Source organism: Artibeus jamaicensis, unplaced genomic scaffold (assembly GCF_021234435.1).
Source record: "Artibeus jamaicensis isolate MK-2021 breed Jamaican fruit bat unplaced genomic scaffold, CSHL_Jam_final scaffold_833, whole genome shotgun sequence".
NCBI lineage: Eukaryota > Metazoa > Chordata > Mammalia > Chiroptera > Phyllostomidae > Artibeus > Artibeus jamaicensis.
Window position 1 is genome coordinate 13,743,794 of NW_026522056.1, and position 16,474 is coordinate 13,760,267.

Consider the following 16,474-nt stretch of genomic DNA (forward strand, 5'->3'; position numbering starts at 1 on the left):
AGAGCTTCACAAACAAGGGAGGGAAAAAAATCTGTCATGGGGGCACCTTTGCATTGGAGTTGACACTGGCATCTAACACCTATAGGATAAAATTCAAATTAGGTTGGAATGCAGGGTCCTTCACAATCCTGTGTATAGCCTCCTTTCCCACCGCTTCCATTTCTGTATGCAAGTCACATTGAACTTGGGACTGTTTCCCCATAGTACTTTTTGTGTGCACTTCTCAACGGAATGAGGCATCTGAATGTTGTGTGATGTTGCAATTATCTGTGTATCATTCCTTCCCTCTCTGCCCCACCAAATGAATTTAAACAGGACTGGGAATTTTTCACCAAAAAACAATCTGAAAAAACCTCTAAAGGAAGGTCTGGAGCGTATATAATCCTTTTTGGTTAATTCAATACATTACTGCTGCTGCTCCTTGTGCTGTAATGATGAATACACTAAGCACAGATGTGGCAAACCGATGAATTAAAGCAGACATCTTGAATGTAACTGTTTCATAAAGATTCTCGTAGTTTGAACTTTCTGGTGTTCTTAATAATGTTCTTAGCCCTGGCTGCTGTGGCTCAGTGTTTGAGTGCTGGCTTGCAAATCAAAGGGTCCCTGGTTTGACTCTCAGTCTAGGGCACATGCATAGTTGTAGGCCAGGTCCCCCAGTAGGGGGCATGTGAGCAGCAACCACACATTGATGTTTCTCTCGCTCTCTTCCTCCCTTCCCCTCTGTGTAAAAATAAATAAAATCTTAAAAAATAATAATAATGTTCTTAAACTGTCTAAAAAAGACATCTCTGGAATCAAGTTCAGCTTTGATTCTTGAAATTTTTAATTGTTACCTCTTTGGTTATATTGGTTGAGTGATAATAAAAGGAGAAATGATTATTTACTTATTATAGTATCCAAAAGTGACTCTAAAAAAATTAGGAGGCAATGTAAGCACATCATTTAGTTTTCATGAGTGCAAATAATCTGTGAGATGACCTCACACACTTGCAGGAACTATATTCTTAATGTGAAAATCCCTACAACCCACCTGCTGGGCAGGTCGTGATGCTCTTGCTCAACACCATGAATGGAACTAAAGGGACTAAGGAAGGGACTAGGTGAGCCCTGTGTTTCAGACACGTTGTATCCTTTATTCCATTTATTTCTTACAAGATGCCTGAGAGAGGTTAGAAACAATTGTTCTTTTGCAGATGAAGAAACTCCTTTAGGGAGGCTTAAATCACTTTCTCAGGATCCCATGGCAAGTGAAGGGCAGATGTGTGATTAAAACTTTGATCTCTTCGGCTTTAACTGAACTCAGGTCTCTCCACTGTACTATTATGTGCCATTAGTTTGCATTATTAACTTTCTCAAATCTTTGTGTTTTGTTTTTTCTTCCAGTTCCATGGCAACATCAAGAGCTCTTTCATCCAGGACATTGAAACAGTTTTCTGTCTACTGAAATAAAGGAGAGATTTACAAGTTTTTTCAAGTATCTTTACTCGTATACTTTTATGTTAACATTTTAAATATATGTAAGTGTGGTAGGAAATATAAATCATACAACATTTTATACAATTTTTAACTGGAACAAAGCATATCATACAATGCAGTGGGAAATCAGTTTCTGACATCTAAAATACCATAATTATACAGTTATTTTAGTGAACTCTAAACTAGGCTATTTCAGTATCCCCCTACCATCAGAAACATGATTTTTTGAAGTGTTCCTATTGCAGCTATTACAGTTATATAAAGATTTTCTTTGAGATTATTCTAATAGAATGAGGAGAGTTAAATGTGACATTTACTGTGATTAAGGTTAAGCAAAAGTAGTAAAATCTTAAGAATTTGTTTCTGATATTTTTGGTACATTGTTTATGATAGTGTTATACCATTTGACTTAGATTAAAATAGGATTCTTTTTACTTGTATTGGTTGTCAGGACAATAATTTTATAGTTCTTGATATTTTATTTCTGTAGTTTACAATTTTACTATGTCCAGCATGGCAACTTGCTTTAAATCAATATTTTCTGATTTTTATTTATAAAACTATATTGTAATAGTTTTTATATATTTTCAGTGTTTGTCATTGAGTAGAAATTTTTAAATGTTTATATTTGAAGCAGTTTTTTTCATTATATTGAAATTAAAGCACATTTCATATCTTTTTTTATATAGCCTTTTCCACAATATTATCTTTTGTATTTGTATTTCATAATATAAACAGTTTTTGATGATTTTGTGGCAAATAATAGGGAAAAAAGTCTTTACACTATTAGTTTTATGTTATTTTAGTTATTTAAATAATATAGCACAAATACAAGTTTTCTTAGTGCTGGGGTTACAATTTTTTTTTCCTTTTCAGTAATCCACAGAAGTAAAAAAAATGCCTTAATGATAACCATTGTAGAACAACAGGGTATAGTGTGTAACTGTGATCTTCAGAAACCTCTCTGACCGCCAGCAATATCCCTGTTTGCTGTGAGATTTCAGTCAGACGGATTCCTCGCAACTAGACAGCATTTTCTCACGTGCTAGCAGGCCCTAAAATGTGGTAATAGATTTGCACAGACAGGTAACCTTTCAGTGTTCTCTCAAACTTTTTTAAGTTAGCAAACTGTTATCTAGCACAGGTCTCCAAACGGAGTGTAATTCAGCCATATCTATTGTAGAGTAAATTTTGAATTTAGAAAACACTAATAACCCCCAGGAGAAGCTTCTTTAGCCACATTAACTGAACAGCACAGAATGCAGAATGCTTAGGGTTCTTCTCTAGCAAGCAAACAGATCTTTAAAAGAGGAAGGTCAAGCAAAGAACTGCAATCGAGAAAAACGAATTTGAAAAAATGCTATAGAATTAAAGCAATACCAAGATCACATGTATTTTTGTCCATATAGTTGTTTTATTTGAAAATAGTCTGTAAAAATCAGAACACTTAAACAGGCATTACAGCAATAATCTTAACTGTTATTCAAAAAATGACACTGCCTCAGCCATTTGATTTGTGTTTGGTTATAAAAATATGTTACAAATTTATTATTAAAAATGTTTCTTTTAGGTAAACCAAAAGTTAAATATTCTAATTAAAGATGCTTTCTTTAAACAACTTTCAGATTCTGTTGATACTGATACTGTCTTCATGATATTTTTATTTCATAAGTTTGAATTTCTTCAAAAAAATGAAAACAATCTTATCTGAATATTCAGTTATACTTAGAAATCTGTACTTTGAAACAGACCATGAAAAAATGTAGTATTTTCCTCCTTGAGCTAAAATTTTGGTTCTAAAAATAAAAATAGAAGAAATTTAAAATTGAGCTAACATTATACACCAAAAATTCCTGGCTATCTGTAAATATTCTTTCGGAACTTGAAGAAGAATGATCTGAATAAACTGAATTCCAGGATTTATTTGGTTTCAGGGAGGTAGGGGAGGTTCCCTTTGTGTATCTTGAAGAATGAGCAAATATGCGGATGGTCCTGGGTTTAGATACACCTATTACGTGAACACCAACCCACCCCACAGAGAACTGACTTAGAGACCAAGTAAACCACTGGAGCCCTTCCTCCACCGATGTAGACACCAGCCCGCATCAGTGTCCGAGGTGTCGTGGATGAGATAGGAGACAAATTCACTCAGACTACCGAGTCCCGTGGAGGAAAAGGGACGGCACAGCTACTCTCTCAAGGGGAGAGCGCCTTCACCCTTGCCTTGACAAGCTTTTATTGGGTTCAGATTGCACAGGAATTCAGGTAAAGCTCATTAATGATGGTCAGCCAGTAAGGATCAAACAATAGATAGCATACAAAGAACTACAAGGGCCTATTCTGAGTCAGGGTCTGTTAGCTAAAGGGCTACAAAACTTTGGGAAACAAACTCATTTCCTGCTCGGACCCTTATCATTTAATTGAGAGCATTCTTAGCAAAGCAGGTGTCACAGGAATTTATTCTTTCTTAGGCCTGATCACCTGGGGGACCTTACCTTTCCAGCAGGGGCTGCACAGCCCCCTGTTATTGTTTCAGGCTTAAGTCAGGCAGGGGAAGTAAGGCAGCCAAGAGATGAGGAGACTTCTCGAAGACAGAATGAGGACTCAGGCTTGGTCAAAGCCGAGAGGCAAGGGTCTATCACCCCCTTTTGCTATAGCCCCCCAAGTCCTTCCCTGGGGCCTCCTCGTGATCATGCCTATCTTAGGTGGTTCTCCCCTTGGGGAATCTTACCCGTCATTGGCTAACCGATCAAGCATTGGGGGCCAGTTATGGATGAAGTAAAAGGAGCAGATGGGCCACTTTTGCCAGGGAGATAAGCTTTGTTACCTTAGTGGCTTATGGTCCGAAGGTCGCTCACTCAGCCTTAGCCATGGGATTACCAGGCAGGGCGGTTCCCAACACTCCACTCCATCTGCTTTTGCTTTCATTGCCTCCTTCCTTTCCCCTCATGCTTACACACTTCATTACTGCCTGCAGGTTCATAGGACGAGCCAAAGTCCTGCCCTCAGTGCAGTTCTCATTCTAGTCTAGAGAGACAGGTCATAAACATGTAAATAAATAATTTCACATCATAAGTGATACGTGAAAAACAACGTGGAATAAATTCACAACTATGAACAACTGGATCAAAAAACAACTAAGCAGGGGGCACTGGGGGGGTGGACTGGGAGGGGAATAAAAGACAAAACTACTTGAACAACAAAAAAACAAGCAAACTAGAACAGGAACAGAATCATAGGTATGGAGATCATTTGAAGGGTTATCAGCTGAGAGGCAGGAGAGGGCAAATGGGGGAAGAGGTACAGGGATTAAAAAGCATAAAAATTGATAGATACAAGAGTGGGATGTTAAGAATAGTATAGGAAATGGAAAAGCCAAAGAACTTCGATGCACAACCCATTGGACATGAACTGCTGGGGAAGGGGGGAGATTTCTGTAAGGAAGGGGATATCAGGCAGAGGGGGGCTAAGGGGAAAAAATTGGGACAACTGTAATAGCATAATAAAATACATTTAAAAAAATGACTAGATACATGAGCTGAGATGTTTTGGGAAGGTCTCTTTGAGGAGGTAATCAACCTAATTTTCATATTCTTATATTTTTATTATGTTACTCTGCCTTCCATTAATATGCATAACATAAAAATGTCTCTAAAACCTGGATTCTGAATCTAGCCAAAAATACAAGGCTGTACCCTCACTTTCCCAGTGATTCCCCAAAGAAAAGGTTTTTAATAAAAAATATATGAACTTTTAGGGATACACATAAAAGGTTTAAATGTTAATTGTATGTTACACTAAAATATTTTTTTAATTTTAACAAGTCGTAGAACAGTTTCAGCATCCTCTCGTGCATCTTGGACACCAGCGTTTGTTATCATTCATACTCTTTGAGCCGTCTAACAGAGTTTACCAAAGCATATCCTGTCAACTCCTAAGTTGTTTGCGGTACATACTTGTAAACTCTGAATACACATTCAAAGTTACTTTTTAAAAAAATATTTTGTTTATTTATTTTTAGAGAGAGAGGAAGGGAGGGAGAAAGAGAAGGAGAGAAACATCAATGTGTGGTTGCCTCTCACGTGGCCCCCACTGGGGGGACTTGGCCTGCAACCCAAGCATGTGCCCTGACTGGGAATCGAATCAGTGATCCTTTGATTTGCAGCCCGCACTCTACCTACTGAGCTACACCAGCCAGGACTCAAAGTTACTTTTGATCTTAAGTCTTCCAAAGAGAGTAAGGCTTCATGTCCTTTTCAGTGGGGGTAACTTTAAGTGGGAAAAAATAATTTGTATTCAGGCATATTAAACCTTTTTTATAGGCTTAGCTTGATTTTAACTCATAATATTTTCTGAGTACATGATAAAACTCAGGATTATTCATGCAATTTGAAAAACAGGATTGTGGAGGGAAAAATTATTTTTATAAAACAACTTTAAATTTGTTATAATAAATGCAATTCCAAGAGCAATGACGGCAGGTACAGCTGCTAATGAAAAACTGAGAAGGTAAGGGGTTGATTAGTAATGCAGTGTGGAAATAAGACTTAAAAGAATTCAGTAGAGGTTAAGACAGGAAAATTTTTCTAAGGATATAAATTCTTTTTATTTCTTGGTATGTAAGCTATGCTGTCGCTTTGTTGTTGTTATTTCTGAATCTTAAAACCATTACAGAATCCCTCTGGTATTTGTTAGAAGTCTCCTTTGAACTATATCCTGTGGAACAGTTTGTCTCAAATTACACTGCATTCCAATTTGTCGTCACAGGAAACTGCATTTATCTTAGGATTTGTAACTCCTTTTATTTTAAAGTATTTTTTTTTAATTTGGTAAGAATAATTTAGGTGTATGACAAGAGTCATTTCTTTCTGAAAATGTTAGAATTTGTTTTGAGAAAGGTGCTCTAGTCAGTTGGTTACTGTTTGATTAAAGATCATATTTACATTCAGTCAGCAGTTATTGAACATGTCTTGTGCCAAAAGCATCCTATTTTATTTATTTATTTGTTTGTTTGTTTATTTATGTGTGCACATCAACTAATCTTGACACCATCCCTGTAAAGGGAAATATTGGATTACTTTATAAATGCACTCATTCAGAAGGCCCTTTAAGATATTTTTGCATAAGTCATTTTTGTGAAGATCAGTTAATAGTTTCCAGTATTGTTTGTTTGAAAAGAATATAAGATGTCCTAAATCTCTCTCCTTTGATGTTTTACCTGCTTTTTTAATTCCAAACAACTTGTGTACCTGATATATAATCCCTTTTAAAATTAGAATGTGCAAAGAGCAGTAGTTTGAGATTTTTGCATGTTTGATTAAGAAACATGTGTATTTGCCTGTTCGATTTGAATTGCTCAATAGGCTGGGACCCAAAAAACCCCAGAATTTATTTATTAAAAAATTGTGTATTTATTCTTACATGTTTAAACTTCAGTCACCTTCAGAGTACTCTCTATTTGATACAATACACTTATCGAGGCGTTTTTTTCCGCTGCTCAAAAGTTTTGAACAGTTGATTTTGATGCCTTTTAGTGCTTCTGACCTTTTTTGTTTGTTTCACCTTTTCCACATGAGCAAAACATTTCCCTTTGAGGACTTTTTTCATCTGGGGAAACAAAAAAAGTCGCACCAGGGGGGCACGGGGGTCATGCTGCTTTTGGTCAAAAACTGTTGAGCAGCGCTCACTTCGGCAGCACATACCCTAATATTGGAAAGACACAGAGAAGATTAGCATGGACTCTGTGCAAGGATGACATGCAAATCGTGAAGCGTTCCATATTTTTGTGCAGTGATTGCTGGGGGGAGGGGGGTAAAAGGGGACTATGTGGTAATGGGAAAAATATATAAAGATTATGTTTTTATTAAAAAACTGCTGGACACTCAGCACGGTGTGGGTGGGTACACTCATAAATTCACCCATCATGTAATAGGCAAATGCACTGAGTCTTCCCAAAAAATGTCACTGAAGCCAAATGCAGCCTCTCTCAACACCACCAGCCCAGCCCATACACCGGTGAGATGGGTTCCTAGAATGCTCACCTAGTATGGGAAGCCTGTTACTACAAATGGCCTACCCTCCTGCAGATAATCCTGGGATTTTGGGGGTACCTCATATGTGCACACAAATTTTTCTAGTTCTTTGGCTAAGTTTATTTTTTTTGCATTCATTTTATTTTAATTTTTATTATATTTTTTCCATTACCCTATAGTCCCTTATACCCACCACCCCACACAGTCATTGTACTGTCCTTGTCCATGAATCCTCCTCCGTTTGTGCTCAATCCCTCCGTCCCCCAACCTCCCCCGTTTCTTAGCTGTCATCCTCCTCTTGGCTGAGATTATTTTAGTTACATTAAGAAGTGCATGTGTTTTCCATATTGGGAGTTAGCTGAATTAAATCACTCATGACTCCTCATCCACTGATTCCCAACCAAGATGTTTTTGATACCATGCCCGAATATTGACAAAAACATCATTTTCCTCAAAATGGACTTCAGGTCCTGTCCCGAAGCCTATTCTGCTCTGTATCACTCAGGAGAGGCATGCTCTCTGTCTTCCATCCCTCCTCATGATTTTGAGAACTTTCCCAAGACCATTAACTTCTGTGAGTTTCCTAGAACTACACCCACCCTCTTAACCTTTCTTATACTCAACTATACAAAAATAAAACAGGATTTCAAAATATGCCATCTATTGAATTATGAGCACATAGAACCTGCTGAGTCAGCTGTGTTACTTTTGTGTTCTTCTCATGCATTTTTAGGGCAAAATATTAGGACAGACTAAAAACTAATTTTCTTACCCTGTTTTCTGGTACCAGAACCTGTTTTCTGTTCTTGAACCAGAAACATGCAATAACAAAAAAATTTCTCCTCTGTAATCTTGATGGTACTCATTCAGAGAGCAAAGTAGAAATTACCTATGAGTGAATATCTCAAGTGTTTGATAGAGTAAAAAAAATCAAAAATGATTAGAGATTAGGAATGATCACTTGCTTGTTTTTATAGAGACAATTAAAATCCATTAATCTATTCCATTCAATGTAAATACACTACCAAATTATGAACAACAAATGTGTATCAAGCACTTTCTGTTGCCACACTCGGCAGTATGATGGACATTTGGGACTGAAAAAAACCCATGAGGCATTTCTGGCTGCAAAGGAGTTTATGTTCTGTGTAGAGTGACAGAGGCACGCAAGAAACCAGCTATTGAAATAAAGTAAATAGTGTGAAATAAAGAGTAAATAGTGTGATAGATTCTGTGCTTGGTGTTATAGGTCTTAAGAAGAAAATCTTTTCCTCTTAAGTCCTGCTGGACTTAGGAATACTTAGAAGAGTAAGACAACCCTAAGTCAAGTCTTGAACAATCGAGTTACACATGGTGAAAAGGTGAGTGTAAGGTTTTTAGGTGGAAGTGACACATGAATTTAGTATACCTTAAAAACTGACATTGTATATATGGATGAATGTATTATAGGAAAGTATAATTCCATCTTCCATCGAATGATTTAAGTTGATAGACATGTTTCATATTCTTGGCAAGATATCGATCTAGCATAGTACTTGGCATTGCATTTTCTTTTGGCTCAACTCTGGGTTTGCCTCAGAAGTGAAAAGAAGTAGAGTCATCTGTCAGTATTTACGGGGAACTGATTCCAGAATCCCCCATGAATACCAAAATCCACAGATGCTCATGTCCCTTATATAAAATGTTGACTTTGCATATAACCTTTGTGCATCCTCCCCACACTTTAAATCATCTCTAGGTTACTTATAGTACCTAATAAAATGTGCCCTGGCTGGTGTGGCTCAGTGGATTGAGCGCTGGCCTGCGAACCAAAAGGTCCTTGCTTATTCAATTCCCAGTCTGGGCACATGCCTGGGTTTTGGGCCAGGTCTCCAGTTGGGGGCATGTGAGAGGTAACTGGTCAATGTATCTCTCATACATTGATGTTTCTCTACCTCTCTCTCTCTCCCTTCCCCTTTCTCTAAAAATAAATTCTTTTGAAAAAAATAACCTAATACAATGTAAATGCTATCAGTAGCTGTAATACTGAATTGTTCAGCGAATAATGACAAGAAAAAAAGTCTGTACATGTTCAATGCAGACACAAACGTCCTAGGCCTAAGTACATGCTAGCGAAAACATTGTTCCACAAATATATGTTTTAGCACTGATTTGGTAAATGATTTCTTTTGTTTGTTTCTGAAAGTTTGTTTTTTTCCATTACCATTTAGTCTGCTTATATCCCCTACCCCCTCTCAATCACCACACTGTTGTCCATGTCCATGAGTCCTTTTCCTTTTTGCTCTGCCCCTCCACTCCTAACCTCCCCGCCCCCTTAGCACACTGTGAGTCTATTTTGCTTGTTAGTTCAGTTCATTAGATTCCACCAAAAAGTGAAATCACATAGTATTTGTCTTTCTCTGATCGACTTATTTCACTTAGCAAAATGTTCTCCAGGTCCACTCATACTGTCACAAAGGTTAAAATTTTCTTCTTCTTTATGGCGAAGTAGTAGTCCATTGTGCAAATGTCCTTTGGTGGTTTTGTCCACTGCCCTACTGATGGACACTTGGGCTGCCACCAAATCTCAGTGATTGTAAATAACGCTGTAATGAATACAGGAGTGCTTATGTTCTTTCGAAATAGTGTTTTGGGTTCCTTTGGATATATTCTCAAAGTGAGGTCACACTACCTGTTATGACACTATACTGTGAAACCATAGTAATCAAAACAGCATGGTACTGGCATAGAAACAGAAACATAGATCAAGGGGACAGAGCAGGGCCCAGAAATAAAATCACACCTTCACAGTCAATATTTAATAGAGGAAGCAAGCACACATACATTGGGCTAAAAATAGTTTATTCAATAAATAGTGGGAAAATTGAACAGGTGCAGAAAAATGAAACTAGACCACCTTCTTATACCACACATAAGAAACCTTGCAGGCAAGAAGTGGCTGGAAAGAAGTATTTGGAGTCATGAAAGGCAAGACTCTACATCGGAGATTACTCTATCAGCAAAGCTATCACTTCAAGTAGGAGGGCAGATAAAGTTCTTACCAGATTAGTTGAAGTTTAAAAAGTTCATCACCAAACCCTTATTATATGAAACAAAGGGACTTAATCTAAGAAAAAGAAGACCAAAAATATGAACAGCAAAATGACAGCAAAATCACCAACTATCAAACCTAAAAAGAACAAAAACAAAAACAGAAATGCACTAAGCAAACAACCAGAATAGGAACAGATTCACAGAAATGTAGATCACATGGGGAGTTATCAGTGGGGGGCATTAATAAGGTACAGGAAATAAGCATAAACGGTAGGTACAAAATAGACTAGGGAAAGTTAAGAATAGTATAGGAAATGTAGAAGCCAAAGAACTTATATGTATGACCTATAGACAGGAACTAAGGTGGGGGAATGCAGGTGGGAGGGTACAGGGTGGAGGGGGATAAAGGGGATAAAAAATGGGAAAACTAGCATAATCAGTAAAAAATATATTTAAAAATAACATTCTTAAAAGCACCATATACTCAGCCGCAGGTGTAGTAAGTAGCACAAAGTAGATACGCAATAAATAAATACATGACTATTAACTACTTTTACTAATTGAACAGTTTGAACCAATATTGTGGGTTAGTTATCTTAAAGACTTTCTAAATGTGAGGAAACAAGAAATTTCCTGAAAATCCACAAAAAAGTACATTTTATATGTTACCTTTTACGTGAGAAATAAGGGGAAATATATAGGCATATATTGACGTACAAGAACACAGGAAAACAAGTTGACGTGAAATGTTTAAGGGAAACTGACATTTTTCTGAATTCACATTTTTGGGTAAATTTTACTTTTGGAAGCTTGGGTAATGTTTCACATATCAAGAAAAAATTAGGAAGGGTGGGAGTAACTTAAACTACATGCAGGCAGAAATAAAATTAACTATTAAATAAATACCATCATAATGCACTAAACTGAAGGGTGGGGAGAGACCAAAACTTTTAAGTTGCTTGAAGATAGCACTTTGGCTTATAAATAATTATTCTAAGAGGATTTTATTGAATCTAAGGTTTCATTAATTATAAGGTGGGACTGAATTTCAGAAATGTTAAGCTGTGGGGGAAAAAACAGTATCTTAGAATCAATGAAATATGATACAATATCAGAAAATGCAAATCAGAATTAAATCAACCTAGATCATTTAAGAGAAATAGAGCATCACATGCTTCTTTAGGGCATCAGGCTAAGAGTACTTCTGAGTTTTGTGACAATACATAAAGGTACACATATATTAAGGGGTAAAGGCAACCATTGTTTAATCAGCACAGAGTTTAATAGGATGATGAGAAAGTTCTGGAGTTCATAGTGCTGAGGGTTCAACATTTTGAGAGTTTCTAATGCCATTAAATTGTAAACTTAAAAGTAGTTAAAGTAGTAAATGTTATGTTTTACCAAAATAAGAAAAATAACCAAAAAAGTAGTGTAAGGCAATTTTAGTGGAAAATCTACAGTAAATTATATATTTCACCTATACATTTATATAAAATACATAAAATATTCATATACTCTTGGAGCACAAGAGCCTTTTAAAAAAAGCCTTAAAATTATTGGCAGAATTGGTGACTGTGGAACATACAGCCTGGAGAGCTACTAAGCTTCCTTTCCCAGCCCCAACTGGGTGACCTTGGGCCAGAATCTTACCTCTCTGCCTCAGTATCCTCACTTGAGTAATGGGAACAATATTAACAGCACCTACTTCATAAGGTTGTAATGATCAGAATAAATGAGGCACTCAGAAAATACCATTCTCACGTTCATTCTGAGCTTTCTAGGTTTCGCTGAAGTTCAGCCTCTTTGAAACCTTTAGAGTCTCGCCTCTTCAGAGACGCAACCTCTATCACGATCACACAGTTGCCCCTTCATTATCGTTTCATCACCTATTCATGATTCGTTCTTCAACTGGTGTGCTGCTATTTACAAGTTATTTGCAAACAGGAGTTCTGCCAGTTTCCCACCCCGTGACCTATTTCTGTTTGATAGGAGTATTTATGTAGCTTTTCCACAGACCATGGTCTTTTACACATTTGTCCTTTGCCACAAAGCATAGCAAGACAAAAAAAAAAAAAATCCTTAAAACGTTTTTTCCTCCACTCCAGGCAGCTTCAAGTTTTTGCCCTGGCAGAATGTTCAAAATTCAGTTCAAATCCACAGTTCTAAAGCTTTCTATAACTGTTGCTTAGGAGGAAAAAGGGCAACTATTTCTTCCAAACTGAACCATTGAAGGCACTTGTAAAGTTTAATCTTCACAATCTGAAAAAGTCGGCCTTATTGAGTCCGTTTAATAGAAGAGGAATCTGAGACTCAGGGAGATTTGGGGATTGCCCAAGGAAACACCTAGGAAGTTGGCAAAGCCAAGATTGGTAGGTACCCTTGCCATCCTTTGCAGCATGTCGCCTTGCTCTTGGGTTCAGCGCCGTAGTACACACCTCCAGTAGAGGCAGTCTGCTTGTTTGGCATCTGCTCTTCAAGGAATCTGGCAGTTAGCATTGCTTGATAAATATTTATTGAATGAACAACTTAGAACATTGCCTAAAGTGCGGTAACGCAGTAAAGGATATTGGAGTTGGAAGGGGCGTGCCCTTTCAATAATTGTTCTGCATTATTGATATAATGCAGAGCAATCATATTATCTTGCTAATGCTGAAAGGGGAGATTTGAGATGTTGCGGCCCCACAGCTAGTTAGTGGCAGGGGTAAGGCTAGAAGGAATTCATTTATTTACTCAAACATTGAATGCTTGCCGGAGAATGGTAGATCTGGGGAGACAATGTCGTTGGGGAAGGCATGACCTTCACCGATCCCTCTCCAGAGCGCTGAAGAAGCACTGTTGGAAACTAAAGTGGGGACGAGGTTCCTAGAGAAAAGGATGTGAAATGAAGAAAAAAACAAGAGACCTGGGAAAGAATTTAGAGAGGGGAAGAGGGAGGAAGCCGGGCGATCACGGGCCCTCTCGGACCGTTTCTCCGCCAAGACACACGGCGGCGCTGCATCCCTTCTCGCATCGTTTAGGTGGCGGTGCGGCGGGCTCGCCTTTCCCAGCGGAAATGCCCAGGCGATGACGGAAAGCCGGAGGGAGGGCAGAGAAAGACCGAGAGAGAAGGGGGAGGAAACTGGGAGAGGCCCTCGAACGGGAGGTGGTGGAGTTAGGTGGCCATCGTGAGGCGGGAGGTGCTCTGAGGCCCCGTGCCGCGCTCACCCCACCTCCCCACTCCCGGGGCGCGCGGCCCGGCGGGCAGGCTCGGGGTTTCCTGGAGGCCGCGCGCCCGGAGCCGGAGCCGTCCGCTGGGCTTGGGCGGGGCGTGGGGCCCGCGGCAGCGCTCCGCGGCTCCTTCTTCGCCCGCAGGGAGCTGGCGGCAGTGGCCGGAGAGGGGAGCGGGGCCGGGGCCGAGGGTGGGTGGGGGCGGGGAGGGGGGAGGGGGATCGGGCCGCCATGGACGACAAGGCGCTTACCAAGGAGCTGGACCAGTGGGTCGAGCAGCTGAACGAGTGTAAACAGCTGAACGAGAATCAAGTGCGGACGCTGTGCGAAAAGGTGAGATAGCAAAGGGGAGAGATGCGGGAGCGCGGGCGTGGGGGGGCGGTGGGGGAACTGGCTATTCCAGGGCCCGGGTCCTCGAGCTTGTCTCTCGGGCTCCGGTGCCTCTCCTCCGGGCACGCCCCACGGCCCGGGCCGGACGCTCACGTTACTGGCCTATAGGGTCCGTGAAGATGGGCTGGCGAAGGTGGGAACGTGGCTCCTGGGGGTCCACGCCCTGTGATTGATTGGGGTCACTGATCCTTTTCTGGGGAGTTATGGACGCTCCAGCATTTCACGTGTGAACAAGCAAATCTCCCCGCTTTAGCCAGTTCGTCTAATACAGTTTCTTACTAGAAAATACGCTGAAATTTAACCTGGATGTTAATACTAACGGACTTATACAAAACAGAGGGTTTTTCGCAAGTGAATCGGGCCCTTCAAAAAATCACTAACTTGGAATGTGTCAAGCGTGCGTTTGTAGAGAGGTGGGTGTGATGGGAGACCGGGACTGCGATTTCTAAATAGAAGTTGAGTCTTAGTTGAAACAGATGGTGACTGGTCTTCACATTAAGAGACCCTTGGAAGCAAAATGCTGGTTTTCAGAAAGAAGCCAGCAAGCATTAAGTTTGGCTAGAGTGCTGGTTTAAAAGGATAAATAGGGTATGCGTTTTTTGGGTGGGGTAGCACTTCAGAAGGTTCTTTGCCATTTGTTACATGTAATTTTTTTTTGTTCCAAAGTAATCAAATATGTACGTGATTAACCGTTTATAGTTCTTGATTTTGTGATCTTAGACAATTTTCTGAAGTCTGGAGCCATTGTTTTCTTAACCACTGGCATTATTTTGGACTCTCCGTCTTACTTTAAATTGTAGTTTTTTCTCATGCATCTTTTATAGTCTTGGACTAAATAATCTGTATGTATTTTTATGTAAAAATGCCCCATATGGGAGTAGTGAGATTATTTATTCTTTAATACTGTTGGGTTGGTTTGTATTTTTGAGCCATAATCTGTAAGAATTGGTCATTGTGTTTGAAGTCAGGACGCATCACACAGGCACTGGAGAACGAAAGATTTGGTCAATGTTTTTAATGGGGCTCTCTGAAAATTAAGCAGCTGACTTAAGGATGGAGGAGACGTGGCTAATGGTAAATTAACATGATGTTTTTAACAAGTGCCTTTTTAAAATTGGAGACGTTATTTCTGTAAATAGAACTGCCAAGCAAATGGTATTTTTCTCTAAACAAACTGTTTACTTATAGCTTCAAATAAACATTCAATTGTGCGATAGCCTATAATTTCATGACTTAAAATTTACCTTTTAAACCTCTCTCGAGCTCTAGTATCAAGTGAAATATCCAGCTTTGAAATTAGCTGAGTCAGTTAACTCACTGTGAACATTATATATAGACTTGAAGTTATGGACAAAAGTGGGAGTTGGATCTGTTTTCCTTCTGACTCCAAGTTTAAGATGTAGTCCTAGAGAAGAATACTGTTCCACTAGTCAGTCACACTTGAGTCTTAATCACTTAGGGAAGCTTTCTGTATTTGTCAGGAGAGATTACTTTTATTTACTTCAGCTCCTAAATAAATTGGACTACCGATCCCTGGGACCTTATAGATATATTTAAGCTTATACTTTTTTCTTTGAGTATTCGTACTTTTGCATGGAACATGACTTTGTTTTTAGAGGCTTATTAATTATTTTTAGAGAAAGGGGAAGGGAGGGAGAGAAACATCACTGTGTGGCTGCCTCTTGCATGCCCCCAACTGGGGACCTGGCCCACAACCCAGGCATGTGTCCTGCCTGGGAGTTGAACTGGCGGCCCTTTGGTTCACAGGCCAGCTCAGTCCACTGAGCCACACCAGCCAGGGCCAAACAAGACTTTTTAAGCGAAAATTCCTTGTCCTTTATCTTTGTTCACCATATATTTGATGGACTTGCCAATGGGGTGGAGAAATACAATAGCATTCCTTTCTCTCTACCCTTCTAAGCAACGCTTAATTTTGGAGCTTTTTTCTAGGAACCGTGACATCTGTCTTCCAGCCACGGTCTAGTTCTGTTTTGTATCTCTGCCCCATCTTCCTCTCTCCTGACCAGTGTAGTGTTGATGGATTATAAACTCAGCAGTCAGCCTGGCTCCACAGCTTGATAGCTGCCAGTCTCTTTCACTTCTGATTCCTTGCCTGTAGGATAGGGGTAATAATACCTGCCAATCACTGTGTATGGTTGTGAGTATTAAGATATTATCCAAGTAAGGTCCTGACAAGAAATAAGCACTCAATGAATATTAAATGAAAAAGAAGTTATTTTCATCTTGTTTTAAACTTGTCGCTCCATGTTCTTTTAGAGAAAGGTCCAAAATAAATAGACGGGTTACTATGGCTTTTCTGGTGAATGTACTTC

At 39.2% G+C, this 16,474-nt stretch overlaps 2 protein-coding genes and 1 non-coding gene across 3 annotated transcripts in view; all 3 read left to right on the top strand.

The window, feature by feature from the left end:
• Positions 1–1,474, top strand: part of TEX15 (testis expressed 15, meiosis and synapsis associated) — a 46,286-nt gene extending 44,812 nt beyond the window's left edge. The window contains exon 9 of the mRNA XM_053659801.1: positions 1,387–1,474. Within this exon, the coding sequence (XP_053515776.1) occupies positions 1,387–1,427 (41 nt within the window). The 3' untranslated portion in view covers positions 1,428–1,474. The remainder of the gene's footprint in view (positions 1–1,386) is intronic.
• Positions 1,475–7,158: 5,684 nt separating this feature from the next.
• LOC119036933 (U6 spliceosomal RNA) lies at positions 7,159–7,264 on the top strand. The gene has a single exon (XR_005080106.1). It is a non-coding gene; the product is annotated as a U6 spliceosomal RNA (small nuclear RNA).
• A 6,702-nt stretch (positions 7,265–13,966) lies between these two features.
• The window catches only part of PPP2CB (protein phosphatase 2 catalytic subunit beta), a 32,187-nt gene continuing 29,679 nt past the window's right edge, over positions 13,967–16,474 (top strand). Inside the window, exon 1 of the mRNA XM_037128752.2 lies at positions 13,967–14,084. Within this exon, the coding sequence (XP_036984647.2) occupies positions 13,983–14,084 (102 nt within the window). The 5' untranslated portion in view covers positions 13,967–13,982. The remainder of the gene's footprint in view (positions 14,085–16,474) is intronic.